Source organism: Syzygium oleosum, unplaced genomic scaffold (assembly GCF_021117445.2).
Source record: "Syzygium oleosum isolate NSW1041296 unplaced genomic scaffold, Sole_v2.1 Sole_v2.10, whole genome shotgun sequence".
NCBI classification, from domain to species: Eukaryota; Viridiplantae; Streptophyta; class Magnoliopsida; order Myrtales; family Myrtaceae; genus Syzygium; species Syzygium oleosum.
Genome location: NW_026607494.1, coordinates 4,148,478 through 4,165,013, shown reverse-complemented (window position 1 = coordinate 4,165,013; position 16,536 = coordinate 4,148,478). Strand labels below are relative to the sequence as shown.

General features: G+C 40.9%; 2 protein-coding genes and 1 pseudogene across 2 annotated transcripts; all 3 read left to right on the top strand.

The window, feature by feature from the left end:
- Nucleotides 1-5,012: 5,012 nt before the first annotated feature.
- Nucleotides 5,013-6,491, top strand: LOC115665596 (BRASSINOSTEROID INSENSITIVE 1-associated receptor kinase 1-like). Its single transcript, XM_030587453.2, has one exon. The coding sequence runs from the start codon at nt 5,183-5,185 to the stop codon at nt 6,365-6,367; it is 1,185 nt and encodes a 394-aa protein (XP_030443313.2). The 5' UTR covers nt 5,013-5,182; the 3' UTR covers nt 6,368-6,491.
- An 8,065-nt stretch (nt 6,492-14,556) lies between these two features.
- On the top strand, nt 14,557-15,780 carry LOC130139148 (somatic embryogenesis receptor kinase 2-like; annotated as a pseudogene).
- LOC115665595 (BRASSINOSTEROID INSENSITIVE 1-associated receptor kinase 1-like) lies at nt 14,591-14,992 on the top strand. The gene has a single exon (XM_030587451.1). It carries the CDS (start codon nt 14,591-14,593, stop codon nt 14,990-14,992), a length of 402 nt encoding a protein of 133 aa, XP_030443311.1.
- Nucleotides 15,781-16,536: the final 756 nt, after the last annotated feature.

The following is a 16,536-nucleotide window of genomic DNA, read 5'->3' as shown; positions in this document are numbered from 1 at the left end:
CTATGTAACGAAGGGTTTGAACAATCGCTTGTACATGTTGAAGAGGATGTTTCAATTTCGATACACTGAAGGTACGTCGATCAGATCCCATCTAGATGAATTTAATAAACTCATGATGGATTTGAAGAATGTCGGTAAGATACTTGATGATGAGGAATAGGGCATGATGTTATTGGCTTCTTTACCTGAATCATGGGAGCACTTTACTGATTCACTACTCCAAGGGCGTACTACGATTACCTCGGAAGAGGAAAAGTCAGCATTGTTCTCTAAAGATTGGCAGAGGAAGTTGCGAGATGATATTCTAGCGCAGGATGTAGCGCGAGGACTAGTGATTCGAGGTAGAAAACAACATCGAGGGTCCAGTAGCAGCAGAGATAAAAGCAGGTCAAAGTCATGCAATAGAAAGTCTAAGGGACGCGTGAAGTGCTTTGAGTGTCAGGAGGAGGGGCACATCGGGAGAGATTGTCCGAAGCGAAGAAATAGAGGTGACAAGCAGAATGCCACGAGCAGTGTGGCAAACGTTGCTGAGGAGAGCACTAGTGATGCAGAGGCCGTCTTGTGTGTGACTACTAGTTCGTTAGGAGATGAATGGGTGCTAGATTCGAGGTGTTCTTATCATATGACGCCTCATAGGAACTAGTTTACTGCTTACCAGACTGCAAATGGTGGTAGAGTTCTGATGGGGAATAATGCAACCTGCAATGTTGTGGGGATAGGAACAGTTTAGATTCGAATGCACGATGGGGTGGTACGCACACTAACAGACGTGAGACATGTACCAGAGCTCAAGAAGAACCTTATTTCTTTAGGGACACTTGATGATATCGGGTGTAAATACACTACTGAAGGTGGAGTGCTGAAGGTCTCTCGAGGTGCCATGACAGTGATGAAGGGGAAGAAAGTGAATTCTCTCTATCATCTACTGGGAGAGACCGCGACCGAAGCTTCTGCAGTTTCATCAAGTGAGTCAAGTTCTGACTTGACTCAGTTATGGCACATGCGTTTGGGGCACATGAGTGAGGCAGGTATGACGATGCTGAGTGATAGGGGGTTGTTAAAGGGTCAGAAGACAGGGAAGCTGGACTTATGTGAGCACTGCATCTTTGGGAAGCAGCGTCGGATTAAGTTTACAACAGCTATTCATTCGACCAAGCGACCGGTTGAGTACATTCATTCATACGTCTAGGGCCCATCTCCGGTTCCTTCGAAAGGAGGTGCCTAATATATGTTGACATTTATCGACGACTACTCGAGAAAGGTATGGGTATACTTTCTTAAGCACAAATATGATGTGTTTGATCGGTTCAAGAAGTTTAAGGCATTAATTGAGAAGCAGTCAGATAAACAGATCAAGTGCCTAAGAACCGATAACGGCATGGAGTTCTATGGTAAAGATTTTACCGAGTTATGTGAGAAAGAAGGGATTGTGAGACACCGCACAATGCCCAAGACGCCACAGTAGAATGGCGTTGCAGAACGGAAGAACAGAACTTTATTGGAGCGAGCTCGAAGCATGCTTTCCCATGCAGGTTTAGGCAAGGAATTTTGGGCCGAAGCAATGAACATGGTATGTTACTTGGTTAATCGATCTCCATCATCTGCTATAGAGTGGAAGACTCCTGAGGAAGTATGGTCGGGAAAACCTATTGATTACTCCGGATTACGAGTATTCGAATGTCCTGCGTATGCTCATGCGAGTGATGGTAAGCTTGAGCCGAGGGCGAAGAAGTGCATATTTCTGGGTTATGCACATGGGGTGAAAGGCTATCGACTGTGGTGCACTGATCCCAGATCACCCGGTTTTCTAATCAGCAGAGACGTGATCTTCGATGAGACTGCAATGCTTCAAAGGAGGGGTCTTGAGACACAACAAGCAGAGCATACAGATCATGGTGTCAGCAGTGAGGTGGAGATTCAGGTGGAGACTCCAGAGACCTCAAAGGTAACAAAAGCTGAGATTACAAATCAGGCCACAGTTCCCGAAGTCGGTGATAATGAACAATCAGCAGAGCCGCAACACACTATAGCCGTGGGTAGACAGAGAAGGCAAATTAAACCACCGGTACGTTATGGTTATACAGATATTGCTTATGCATTGACTGTAGGTGACGAGGTGGAGACAGATAGGCTTTCGTCTTACTCTAAGGCGATGGCTAGTTCTGAGTCGTCGCAGTGGCTAGGGGCTATGAGTGAAGAGATGGAATCACTTCATCGGAATCAGACATGGGAGTTGGTCAAAGTACCTAAGAGCTAGAAGATTGTCGGTAGCAAGTGGGTCTTTAAACGGAAGGAGGGCATTCCCGGTGTCGAGGCAGCGAGATATAAGGCAAGACTTGTGGCGAAGGGGTATACACAGCGGGAGGGCATTGACTACAATGAGGTGTTCTCTCCTGTGGTAAGACATACTTCTATTCGTGTTTTACTTGCCTTAGTTGCTGCACAAGATCTTAAGCTGGAGCAGCTAGAAGTGAAAATAGCGTTTCTTCATGGTGAGTTGGAGGAACGGATTTACATGAGGCAACCAGAGGGATTTGCTATTCCGGGTAAGGAACATCATGTTTGTTTATTGAAGAAATCTTTATATGGGCTGAAACAGTCTCCTAGACAGTGGTATAAGCGTTTCAATTTTTTTATGGCTAGTCAGAACTATTCTAAAAGTCATATGGATAGCTGTGTTTACTATAGGAGATTGGAGGATGGGTCTTTGATATATCTGTTATTATATGTTGATGATATGTTGATAGCAGCTAAGAATATGTCTGATATTGTTGTGCTGAAGAGGCAATTGAGTATTGAATTTGAGATGAAAGATTTAGGTGCTGCAAAGAAAATTTTGGGTATGGAGATTTTGCATGACAGGACTGTAGGAATTTTATGTCTTTCTCAGAAGAAATATATTGAGAAAATTGTTGCACGATTTAATATACAGTCAGCAAAATCTGTAAGTACACCTTTGGCGATGCACTTTAAACTTTCAGATAAGTTATCACCGCAGACTGAGGAGGAGGAGGAGCATATGTCACGTGTTCCTTATTCTAGTGCAGTGGGTAGTATTATGTATGCTATGGTATGCACTAGGCCCGATATTTCACAAGCAGTGAGTGTAGTTAGCCGTTATATGGAGCGACCTGGTAAAGCTCATTAGGAAGCTATGAAGTGGATCCTCAGATATTTAAAGGGGACATCAGACATTGGAATTGTGTACCGAAGGGACAATAATGGCAGTGAGACCACTGGTTATGTGGATTCAGATCACGCAGGTGACTTGGATGAACGCAGGTCTTTAGCAGGGTACGTATTTACGCTAGCAGGTGGTGTAGTTAGTTGGAAGGTATCCTTACAGGATCACGTTGCCTTGTCTTCGACTGAGGCAGAGTACATGGCACTGACCTTTATAGAGAAAGAGGCAATATGGCTAAAAGGTTTACTCTCGGACTTTGGGTTAGATCAGAATAGTGTTGATATACACTATGATAACCAAGGTGCGATATATCTGGCATATAATCCGGTTTATCACGAGCGAACGAAGCATATCGACATCATGTACCACTTCATCCGAGATGTCTTAGCGAAGGGTGTAGTTGTTGTTAAAAAGATTACGACAGAGAAGAACCCATGAACATGATGACTAAGCCTGTCCTTTGGCGCTCAGCTCGCTTGAGCACAATTGGCGTCTATGGAGAGTAAGCGCCCGTCGAGGCGTTGGGAGAGCTAGCATGAATGATGAAAACTATAACTTGGCTACAAACATCGAGCAAAGGTGGAGAATTGTTAAATTTATGTCTCGAGTTTGTTCCGCATTCCTATTTGGCTGATTTCGGATGAGGGGCTCACGACGACATGAATAGAGAAGGCCACTAAAAGACAAAACAGGGGCACACTTTATTTTATTATATCTATTTCGGTGGGCCCAGGTCAATTTGTTGAATGCTTATCAGTGAGGGACTTCCCTTCTTGGACGTGCAAAAGAAACGTGTGGGGCCACGGAAGTCAGATAAAAGGAGAAGCACAACTAGGGTTTTTTGCCGCATATAAAAAGAAAAGAAATTGAAGGTTTCTTTCTTTGAGCGAAGACCAAAAGCTGCACAAAGCAAGACGTACAGAGACGCTCATATTCAAGCCGCACGAAGGAGGCAGAACGTACAGAGACATTCTTGAACGTGCGCGTGTTTTGCTTTGGGCTTGAAGATACAGTGATTTGTGCAGTGAGTTTATTTTATCTAATTAAGTTATTTATTCGTAAACACTTTGGGTTTGGGCTTAAATCTAGATGTGGGAAACACTCGATCGTTTAAGTGATTTGTAACTCTGATTCTCCGATTATAATGGATTATTTGTTGCTGACTCTCCCCGTGAATGTAGGTACCGATATTTGGACCGAACCACGTAAATCTCTGGTGTCCTTTATCGTTCCTTGTTTATTTCTCTGGTATTTTCGCATTGACTTAATTTGCAAGATCCTGTCGTTTCCGTGTTATATTTCAAACAGTTAATGCATTTGTTTCTTGTTTTCAAGGATTATTTATTTAAAATGGAATATAGAGAAAAGAATAATGATCTAAAATTAACACTAGTATTTCCACTGATATAGCAAATTTTCCATTGAAATTGCAATTTGATCAATCGACATACAACGGACGTGTTCCAAACACGAGTAATTAGAAGTATGGAAGTTCTATGATACGCAAAAGTTATTAGGTTTTTCATGTGATGTACAGCCCATGTAGTAAAGAAGAAGGGCTAGTGCTCTTCACATTTGGATTTTTTAATGCGTAGGAATCCAAGAAATCTAGGAGAATTATGCAAAATTTTCTTTATATGAGTGGCACGTTTTGTCAAATTTGGAAGCTTCGAGGAAATGAAACCTCTCTCGCTCTCTCTCTTTCCATGAAGCTGCTGCTCACAGGAAGGCTTTGGAGTGAGATGGCCCCCCACATTGGCATCGGCCTACAATCCAACGACTTTTCCTTACCATATCATTCTGTCACACCGACCAAAAGTAGTCGTGGGTGAGACAGGCACAAACCCAACTGGAGTTATAAACACTTCTGTGTACCAGCAAAGTCTCTTTGGAATTGCAGAAGACTTTCCCAGACCAATCACTACCAATCGAGAAAAACCATCAAGCTTACACGATTTATTTGTACTTGAGAAGGATCTACTATTTCCCCGCTTAAGGATGGTGTTCAATCTCCGAACCTTCAGTTTTTCCGAGTCCGTTGAAGATGATCCAACACCTCCTAAAAGCTTCTCTCTAAAGGAGCTCCGAGTCGCGACAGACAACTTTAGCCACGACAACTTCTTGGGGGAAGGTGGATTCTGCAAAGCTTACCGGGGGTGCTTGGCTGATGGTTCTCTCGTGGCAGTAAAGAGAGTGCACTGCGTCGATCAATGGAGGGAAGAGTTCGAAGCAGAAATACAAGTGGGAAGCACAGTTTCGACACACCCAAACGTGCTATGCCTGAGGGGCTTTTGCCGGACCAAGAAAGAGCTCTTACTAGTGTATCCCTTGATGATCAACAATAGCCTATCTTACAATCTTAGAGGGAGACCTGATCGGTGTGCCCAACCTCTCGATTGGACTACTCGCAAGCGAATAGCCTTAGGAGCAGCAAGGGGGCTTGCGCACCTTCACAATCAAGGTAACATCAAGATCATGCATCGCGGCATCTGCGCGTCAAATATATTGCTGAATGTGCATTTTGAGGCCGTGATCGGAGGATTTTCGTTTGCCATGATCATGCATGAGAGAAATGTAGAGGTAGGGACTATTGAGTGGCCTGCGTGCATGCCAAGTTCGGGCACGGGAGTCTCATTCTCATCACCGGCAGGAGAAAATTCAGCTGATTCTGGCTCCGATTTTCAATCCTATCATCGCTATGAAGATGTTTATGTCAACACCCCCGTCCGTGGCACACTTGGGTTTGTTGCCCCCGAGTACATCTACACAGATAAGTGCACACTGAAGAATGATGTCTTTGCATACGGGAAAATGCTTCTCGAGCTCATCTGGGGACAGCCGATTTACCCTAAACATGGCGAAATTTTCTGCTTGGAGGACTGGACTAGAAAACATATGAACGAAGACCAGTTGGGAAGGGACGAGTTGGGAAGGGTGATCGATCCCAATTTGCGGGGGAATTACATGGAAGAAGAAGCAGAGCGACTAGTCCGATTGGCATTGTTGTGCGCACACGAGGATCCATCTGTTCGACCAGAGATGTCTGAAGTGGTTCGAATCCTTGAAAGCCAGTTTCTTCAGCGGGACCCTAGTACAAGGAGTAGTTGGGGTCAAAGTGACTATGACTCAACTCCGTACTACTCTTTCCCTCCTTCTCCTTCTCCTCTGGGGATTGCTCCATGACTGGCATGTCAATGCTACACCATCACCATTGCCTTCTACCTTCAATAACAAGTTTAGCTTCTATGTTTTTCTTCCTAAGCGATATATGTTCCTCTTCACTTTCATTTGCATGATCTTTCTGTAATACTTTCCTCCGATTTTTTTGAGACACATAGTGTAACGCCCCCGCCTTGGGGTTATTCATGTGACGTCCCGTTCATTGTTATCTTTCTTTACATAAACGGAAGCATTTCTCGGGACAATCACATTCAAAACAACAGCGGGATTAAGACGAACAGCATCATGAGCAAACCTTATATAACAGCTTGAAATTAAGGAAAGCACAACAGGCATAACATGCTATTTCCATTTTACGTAAACAGATTTTACAAGCCCTTTTTCCACTAGTCGTTCCTCGTACAAATCATAGTACAAACGGAGGCCGAGGTTAATCCTATCTCCTCTATGTCATCCTTCATCTTACGAACCTGAAAAAGGGAAACAACGGGGGATGAGTCGGGGAGACTCAATGAGTAAATTCACTAATACTCGTGCAGGATGATGCCTCGTCGTTGTACTAACGCATACAAATACTTTCCCCACCTTATGTCGATGGCAAATCAATAGCAAAGACTTTGACCTTGCCCTTGCTATGTTTACATGGAAACTCACCTGTAAATGCACATCCCGGCACATATATAGAATTCATTTATCACATACCGGCATACATAAAGAATTCATTATCGTCATCCTGGCTCAACTAGGGCATCCCGGCTCAACCGAGGCATCCAGCTTCATGCTAGGCATCCTGGCTCAACCAAGGCATCCCGGCTCAACCGAGGCATCCCGGGGCTAGCTCACCCGAGGCATCCAGGCTCAACCAAGGCATCCTAGCTCAACTAGGGCATCCTGGCACTAGTTTACCCAAGCATCCGGGCTCAACCCAGGCATCCTAGCTCAACTAGGGCATCCCGGCGCTAGTTTATCGAGGCATCGCCACTAACACGACGGTCTTCTTCTTTTATTTAGTGGTCACAAGAGCACTCGAGTATTCAAGCCAATTCTTATATTTTCAATTAGCCCATGTAAACATGATTCGTGCTCATAACAATGCCACAACACAATTTTGCGTGATCACTTATGCAAACAGACGCTCGATTTTGCAAAGACATCATTTCGAAACATGTTTTCCTTCTTAAGGCATCGAAATCCTTTTGTAAACATAGCAATGAAATTAATCCATTTTCAAAGGACTTTGTAAAAACATCATTTCAAAGCATGATTTCCTTCTCAAAACATCGAAATCATTTCTTAAGCAAAATTCCTTTTCAAAGATTCATAATCTTTCTTTGAAATCAACTGGTCCAATGACCGAACAGAGTTCAAGCAAACCACGTCACCTCAAATATGACATAGAAGCAAGTCATGGAAAGAACCAACCATAACCAATCAAAAGACCAAACACGGTCCAAGCAAACCACGTCACAAGATTAGGGAATTCACTTACATGCCGCTTTCCAACCACGTAACACACCGCTCTATCCAAGTGTTTTTTCCAACCACGTAACACACCGCCCTATCCAAGTGTTAGGGAATCCACTCACCTATAAGCACAAGAAAACATCTACGACGGTCGACGGCGGCACGGGCACGGGCAAGGGCGCGGCCAAGAGGAAAGGGGTGGCCTAAAGAGTGAGAGCGTGAGAGAGAGAGGCGATGGTGAAATGGTGAGAAATGAAGGAGTGGTGCCTTTATTTATAGGATCCACTTGCTTCTTCTCCAAGCCATATCTTCTTGTCATCATTATCAAATCTTTCTAGATTTTGCCATGATTACAAAATCTTCCTTCATTAACGTCTAGATTTGGTCATCATTATCAAATCTTCTTAAAATCTTAGCATCAATGAATATAAGCTAAAAGTCATGATGAAATGTCATTAATAACTCGATTATGAAAATCTTGGCATTAATGAATAAGAGACAAAATATCATGATGAAATGCCTCCAAAGTCAAATTTCATGATTATAAAGATTTTGAAAATCTTGGTATTAATGAATAAGAACCAAAATATCATGATGCAATGCCTCCAAAGTCAAATGTCATGATTATAAAGATTCTGAAAATCTTGACATTAATAAATAAGAGCCAAAAGCCATGATGAAATGCCATTAATAACTTGATTTTGGAAATCTTTGCATTAATGGACAATGGACAAATTAACATGATGAAATGCCCCTAAAGTCTTATAGCCATTAATGCATGTCATGATGGTGATACCTCTAAAGTCCAACTAATTAATGCAAGTCATGATGAATGGAGCCTCAAAGTCTTCGTTCATTAATGTATGTCATCATGGAGGGGCCCTAAAGTCTTGATTCATTATTACAAGCCATCATGAAGGGCCACCAAAGTCTAACTTAATAAATGCAAGCCATAATGAAGCTTGGAGGATAAGCTTTGACTCGGTCAAGGCCTTATCCTTTAGATTCTTCTACCAATTTCCCGACTGTGGACTCCCTAGAACCTTCTGACTTTGCTGGTTTTTCACGCAAATGACTCGGGCCAATCAGGTCACACGAAATAGACTAATCGGCACTACAATCACAACCCTCATCATAAACATCTAACTTATTCTCTGAGGGTTTTCCCAAAATATAACATGCTCGTTAATCCCATTCAACCTAAGATTCGGTGTGGGAAATCCTCTAAATATGCCTCAAATATCACCAAAAGACATCAAGTCGAGATTCCAACGTTCTCACATAAAAACTGATAAATCTTTGAAATCTAATAAACCGGACAGCTTTGCACTGTTCACGAAATTGGACTTGAAAACATAGTAAACGGACTCCGAAAATTATCAAATTTGAATATGTCATAAACAAGGCCTTAACAAACATTTTTCATGAAGAACACAAAATCGGAATCTTTCTATAAACACCATTTTTAGTAGCTCAAATACAGAGTAAAAACAGTTCACCGGAACAAAATTCTTGTTTCTGAAATTAAGCTCTGTCCATAATCCAAATCATCTCGAAAAATTCCCAAATTTATATATGTTAGAGAAAAGGACATTATTAACAACTTTTGTGAAGGAAACTTTTCCAAAATCGGCCCAGAAAAGCTTGTAGAAAATAAAGAAAGGGTGAACATCACCGAAATACCCATTCTGGGCAGTTTTATACGATCCGAAAATCAGGCCATCATACTACTCATATCAAGTCTAAAAATTCTGAAATTAAAGTATGTAAAACTTCAAGATGTTTGAAATAACGTTCAAGAAGGAAGTGTTTAGAAATTCGGATCACAAAAATCTCCCCAAAAATAACAAAATGAAGGGGTACACGGGATCCAAAACTGGGTTTTCCAAAACAAGAGTAAAAATTTTAGTTCTGATTGGAAAACCATCAAACTTAGACCATAGCCATTTCTCAAGGACTGAAATTAAGGATGTTACACATAGTAAGAAAGTTTTATTGTTCGAACGAAAAATTAAAGGCCACCACAAAAGTTGTCCTTAGAAAACATTGATAAGATCAGTCGCACATGAGTCTTCGTGCACATCAATCCTTGTACATGCAAGAATATCCAAGTTGTTGCCACTTTGATTCTCGGCCTGCATCTTTCAAATTTGTTTCTCTACTTTCACGGATGCATTTGGTTGGACTAGTTGGCTTTGACTTTCTTCTCTGCGAGGTAAACTCATCTGAAGCTTTCGAGAAGTTTTTCGGTGATGGGAGTCATCAATTACAAAACAACATTGCATATCAGCTTCTTGTAGGTTCAAGTTGGGACCTGTGAAATTCGGGCATGCACTTTCCACAATTCACGTGAGAGAAGAATACTAGAAGTGCCAAAAGTTATGTACGGCGCTCACTTTAGTGTCAAAAGTTTTATATTAATTTTTAAATTTCTTTTCTTTTTTTAAAAAATCGAATTTTAATTATTTTTCCTTTTCTTTTCTTTTTTAAAAAAATCAAATTATTAATTTATTTATTTTTCTTTTTTCTTTTTCTTTTTCTTTTCTTTCCTTTCCTTTTTTTTTCCTCTTCCTCCGCTGCGATCGGCCGGCGACGACCATAGGCAAGCTGGAGGCTTGCCCGGCGATGGCCACAGGCAAGCTCGAGGCTCGCTTGGATCTGGCGAGCCGCGAGCTTGCCGGTCTCCGTCAAGCCCGAGCTCGACTCGCTTGGATCTAGCGAGCTACGAGCTTGCCGGCCTTGACCAAGCTTCGGCTAACGAGCTCGCCGGCCTCAGCCGAGCTCGGGCTCGCCTGGATCTGGAGAGCCGCGAGCTCACCATCCTCTGCCGAGCCCGAGCTCAGCTCGCCTGGATCTGGCGAGCCTGAGCTCGCCGGCCTCGACAGGGCTCAGACTGACGAGCTCGTAGTTCGCCGGCCTCGGCTGTGATTGGGCTCGCTTAGATCAGCCGAGCTTGGGAGGCTGGCCCGCGCCTGTGACCGGTCGCTGGCCATCGTCGAGGCTGACGACCGGCGGAGGGAGGAAGAAGGAAAAAGAAAAATAAAATATTAACAAATTTAAGATAATCAATTTCAGAAAGTGATTTTACCTTTTTAAATTAGGAAATTCACTTTCCTAAATTTATACATGAATTTTCCCTTGATCAGAAAGTGTTTTCAGTTGACCAAATCATTTTCGGATAACCAAACAAATAAAAGTCCCGAAAACACTTTCCCAGAAAACACTTTAACCAAAACAAACGCACCCAAACACTTTCCCAGAAAATACTTTAACCAAAACAAACGCACCCTATAGAATGCAAATTTACCTCCTAATTTGAAAGGAACCCAGTTCTAATTACCATGTCTCCATTCTTCCTTCGAGTTTTTCAATTTACTTATTATCGTGACGGGTCATTTCGTGATGGTTACGAGTGACGATGCAGATTGGATGCCTTCGTACATGCCATTCAAACATAACATGAATCTCTCTACTTATTTGCGTACGTGCGGTTGCTATCATTGGTCGTGAATTATTTGCTCACTAGGCCCATCCATTTGAAAGTTCACTTCAAGGGAAAGGACAAAGCCGTGTTCTACACTAACGATTGATGTCGATGTTGACATGTCGGAGAAGGTCTTTGTTTTTCTTTTGTGGGGAGCATATTCAGGGGGGGTGTTCGAGGGCGACTCGTTAGGAGTTCCTTTCTTTCCGTCAATTTGCCCTTTTTCTAAAGAAGGGGATTGATCGATCGATCGGTCAAAGAAATCATAAAGTTTAGTGAATCGGGCACCGCAAAGGCGGACACCATTCGTGCCCCTGCCCTTTCAACAATGGCTGCTTTTTTTGTCGTTTCTTCGAGCCTTTTGATTCCACGGAAAGAGAGAAAAGAACAGGCCTAACATCCCTCAGATTCTCCCAATCTTTCTTTTTAGGTTTGCGAAGCATTAGAAAAATGGAGGGTTTTTCTTGCTTTTGTGGAGGCAGATTGATTTGCTTATTGTTGGTTATGCATGGCTACAAAGTTTCGAGTCATATCCGTGCATTGACTCAACGACTAATTAGCACCGACCCTTTTCTTGATGGAGGGTGGGACATTAACGAACAGCTCATATTCATATAAATATATATACACATCTATATGTCCTCATGTAATACAAGATATATATTATATTCTAGCTTTTAATGCATGGTAAATTGCCTAACTAAGGCATCCGTTATTGTATATATTAGACCCCTTTGCGTTAATCTATGGTTCAATAGTAGAATAGTACATGAACTAATTATTTAACTTTTTTCATTTATTTGACAAGGATTGATCTAACAATCAAGAGATTGGACATGGTATAAGTGTGATTATGTCACACAGCACAAATTCGATTCCCACTCAACACACAAATCTTGTTTCCGGACTCCATTATAAAATGGTGGATTAGATTAATGGGGTTTTTTTATGGATCAAAAATTTATCTATGTCATTTGGGCTTTATGGAAAACACATTTATTTTCCAATATTAAAAAATAGTGGACGGTACTAATATAAAAGTGTAGTGAATATAACATACGAAACAACGTGACAAATTTTACAAGCTATTCAATATTATCAACAAGGTTGGTGGCAAGAATAAAGTTGCATGCTTGTGGAGAGTTTGTATTATGAAGGTCACAAACACATTATACCGGGAAAATTGTCCAAAAAGTCCCAAACCTATTGCACTTTTGCCAATTCAGTCTTAAACTTTTCAAATTTGCCAATTGAATCTTAAACCTTTTAATTTCTTGCCAATTAAGTCTATTCGGCCAATTTTGGCCGTCCGGAGCTGACATAAACGCCGGCCGGCGCCGATCATCTGGCCAATGCTGACGTAGCAATTTTTTAAATATTTTGTCTAATTTTTTTCAATTTTTTTCAATTTTTTTTGGCCTTCTTTCCTTTGGTCGGTCACCGAACCAGCCAGAGGTGAAGGCCGGAGAGGTCAACCTCACCGACCAGAGAGAAGAAGTCAGAAAAAAATATATATATATATATTAAAAAATTCGAAAAAAATATTTAAAAATTGCCACGTCAGTGTTGGCCGGACGGCTGGCGGCCACATTGGCGCCGACCAGCCAAAATTGGCTGGATGGACTCAATTAGCAAGAAGTGAAAAGGTTTAGGACTAAATTGGCAAACTTAAAAAGTTTAGGACTGAATTGGCAAAAGTGCAATAAGTTTATGACTTTTTTGATAATTTTCCCCATTATACCCGATATGAGTATTTATTGGTAAAAGTCCACGTTTTCATCCTTATATTTATGCATTCTTCATATCCAGTCCTTAAACTTCTAATTTGCCTAAGTCTTTACACTTGCATAACTTTTTAATCAAGTCCATCCAGCTGTAGATCTAATTAATTTGTTCAAACATGTTTGTAGGAGCTAGCAAGATACTGACATAGAAAAGTTTTGTGCCATCGTAGAATATGATCTAATGCGTGACACTGGAAATTTCGAATTGCTAGACCTTGAGCAATGAGATGTCGCAACAAGAGTGCTAAACTTGGGCTTTCCACATCAGACTATCACCAAAACCAATGGACATGTCATCTCTAGTATATCGGATTTGGAGTTAAAGAAACTTGATTAGAAAACTAATGAAAGTTAAATCACAAAATTGAACAGACAAAAAAAAATTAAGAGATTGGTTAAAAAGTATGCAAGTCTAGGAATCAAAATTGGACTTTACCAAATTTATATCTTTAGAGAAATCATGAAATGGCTTTCCTCATCGACATCTAACCATCACAAGGTTGATGAAATCGCTATTTAAGCAAATTACTATGGGACAACAATGTAAGAGAGTTCTACTACCAAACAATTATAGCACACACATCCAAAGTGATTAGCAAGATATGTAGATTTGTCAAAAAGGTGTAGGACCAGGAACGAGAAAGGTAAAATGAATGTTTGACGGAAAAGATTAAGTTCAGTTTCAACAATGTGTCACGTCTTTTACCAAATTAGTATGTTGTGTGGTGTATACGGACGGGAAAGTGAGATGTGAGTAATCATGTGAAGTGAAAGGTTGTTGTGACTTTGATTCCCGCCCCTCCATTAGACAATGACGGGGAAGAACTAAAAAAATTCTGCACAAATGCTTTGAACGCAATGGAAATATCGAAGAAACATCTGATTTATTCAATCAACACAAGGACAAAGAGGGGCGATTAATTCAAGTAACTCCGCTTAGGAGTTACCATAAAATCACACCGGCCATGAAATGTTTGGATTTGGCCACAACTATTGTTGTGAGAGTACGCAGCAAAAATCTAATACCTTCGTATGGAGAGATCGTTAAGAAATAGCCTGAGTCGTAGCCTATCAATATATCTAGTTGGACCCATTTTTACTCAAAAGTTTAAGTCAATGAATTATGGCTTAACTTGGATATATTAATTGCTCCACAGTACACCAATTCTCCAATGCATGACTTCTCAAACACAACTCACATGTGCATCCTAACAATCTCTTCCTACTTCAAGATATCTTAATTTGACTAAATTGAGGGCCAATCAATCTACCATTGACTCTTATACCATTTGTTATAAGAGTGCGCAGTAGAAACCTGATATCTTCACATCGCCAAGAGGAAGTCCAAGTCCTAACCCATCAATATATCCAATTGGATCTATATTCACTCAAAAGCTTAAGCATGAGTTTAATATTTATAACAAATGAGAAAAACCATCAAGCTTATACGATCCATTTGAACTTGAGAAGAATCTACTTTTTCCCCACTTAAGGATGGTGTTCAACCTCCGAACCTTCAGTTTTACCAAGTCTGTTGAAGACGATCCTACACCTCCTAAAAGCTTCTCTCTAAGGGAGCTCCGAGTCGCGACACACAACTTTAGCCACGACAGCTTCTTGGGGGAAGGTGGATTATGCAAAGCTTACCGGGGGCGCTTGGCTGATGGTTCGCTCGTGGCAGTAAAGAGAGTGCGCTACATCGATCAATGGAGGGAAGAGTTCGAAGCAGAAATACAAGTGGGAAGCACAGTTTCGACGCACCCAAACGTGCTATGCCTGAGGGGCTTTTGCAGGACCAAGAAAGAGCTCTTACTGGTGTATCCCTTGATGATCAACAATAACCTATCTTACAATCTTAGAGCGAGACCTGATCGGTCTGCCCAACCTCTCGATTAGACTACTTGCAAGCGAATAGCCTTGGGAGGAGCCAGGGGGCTTGCGCACCTTCACAATCAAGGTAACATCAAGATCATGCATCGCGGCATCTGCGCATCAAATATATTGCTGAATGTGCATTTTGAGGCCGTGATCGGAGGATTTTTGTTTGCCATGATCATGCATGAGAGAAATGTAGAGGTAGGGACTATTGAGTGGCCTACGTGTATGCCAAGTTCAGGCACGGGAGTCTCATTCTCATCACCGACAGGAGAAAATTCAGCTGATTCTGGCTCCGATTTTCAATCCTATCATCGCTATGAAGATGTTTATGTCAACACCCCCGTCCGTGGCACACTTGGGTTTGTTGCCCCTGAGTACATCTACACAGATAAGTGCACACTGAAGAATGATGTCTTTGCATACTGGAAAATGCTTCTCGAGCTCATCTGCTTGGAGGAATGGACTAGAAAACATATGAATGAAGATTAGTTGGGAAGGGACGAGTTGGGAAGGGTGATCGATCCCAATTTGCAGGGGAATTACGTGGAAGAAGAAGCAGAACGACTAGTCCAATTGGCATTCTTGGGCACACATGAGGTTCCATCTGGTCGATCGGAGATGTTTGAAGTGGTTCGCATCCTCGAAAGCCAGTTTCTTCAACGGGACCCTAGTTCAAGGAGTAGTTGCAGTCAAAGTGAGTGTGACTCAACTCCGTACCATTCTTTCCCTCCTCCTCCTTCTCCTCTGGGGATTGCTCCATGACTGGCATGTCAGTGCTACACCATCACCATTGCCTTTTACCTTCAATAACAAGTTTAGCTTACGTGTTTCTCTTCCTAACCACTATGGCTACGTTTGGTAGTCGGGATAAAATTCAGGATAAGATAAATTTTATCATATCCCGTGTTTGGTGTCTGCCTAAGATAGGATAAAATCGGATATAGAAGAGATAAACTGGATAAAATTATCTTATGGGGAAGTGGGATAAAGATGGATAGGATTTCTAATAAATATAATATAAAAGTTAATTTTCTCGAATAACAAACTTGTTAAATTAATAAAATTAAAATAATATTTGAATATAAATAATATTTTAATTTTAATATAAAAAATTTAAAATAAAAAAAAATAATTTCGTTTTTATTTATTCTTATTCTTATTTATATATTCAAAATTTTTTTATATCTTGTGATATAAATTTCATATATAGAAATCAATATTAATATATTTGTATTTATTACATATTTTAGGAATATTACTATAGTTTACTATTTAATCGATGGAAGGGGAAAAATGAAATAAATAATTAAAAAATTAAAAAATATGGAAAAATGATAAAAAAAAATAAACAAAGGAAAATGAAGTACGTAAGAGTGTCGTAAAAGATTTTTATCATATCCATTTGTGCAATTTTTAGGTTCATTTATACTGATTTGACGTTCATAGCAAATAATGGACATGGTAAAATGTGAAAATATCCGACTTTGTTTCCACGATTCACTAAATAGTAGATAGGATATAGCAAATTCCTTGGATTTCATATCTTATCCTATCCAGTCCTA

Excerpts from the sequence above, each read along its gene's own strand:
- LOC115665595 (XM_030587451.1), top strand. The coding sequence starts at position 14,591 with ATGGTGTTCAACCTCCGAACCTTCAGTTTTACCAAGTCTGTTGAAGAC.
- LOC115665596 (XM_030587453.2), top strand. The coding sequence starts at position 5,183 with ATGGTGTTCAATCTCCGAACCTTCAGTTTTTCCGAGTCCGTTGAAGAT.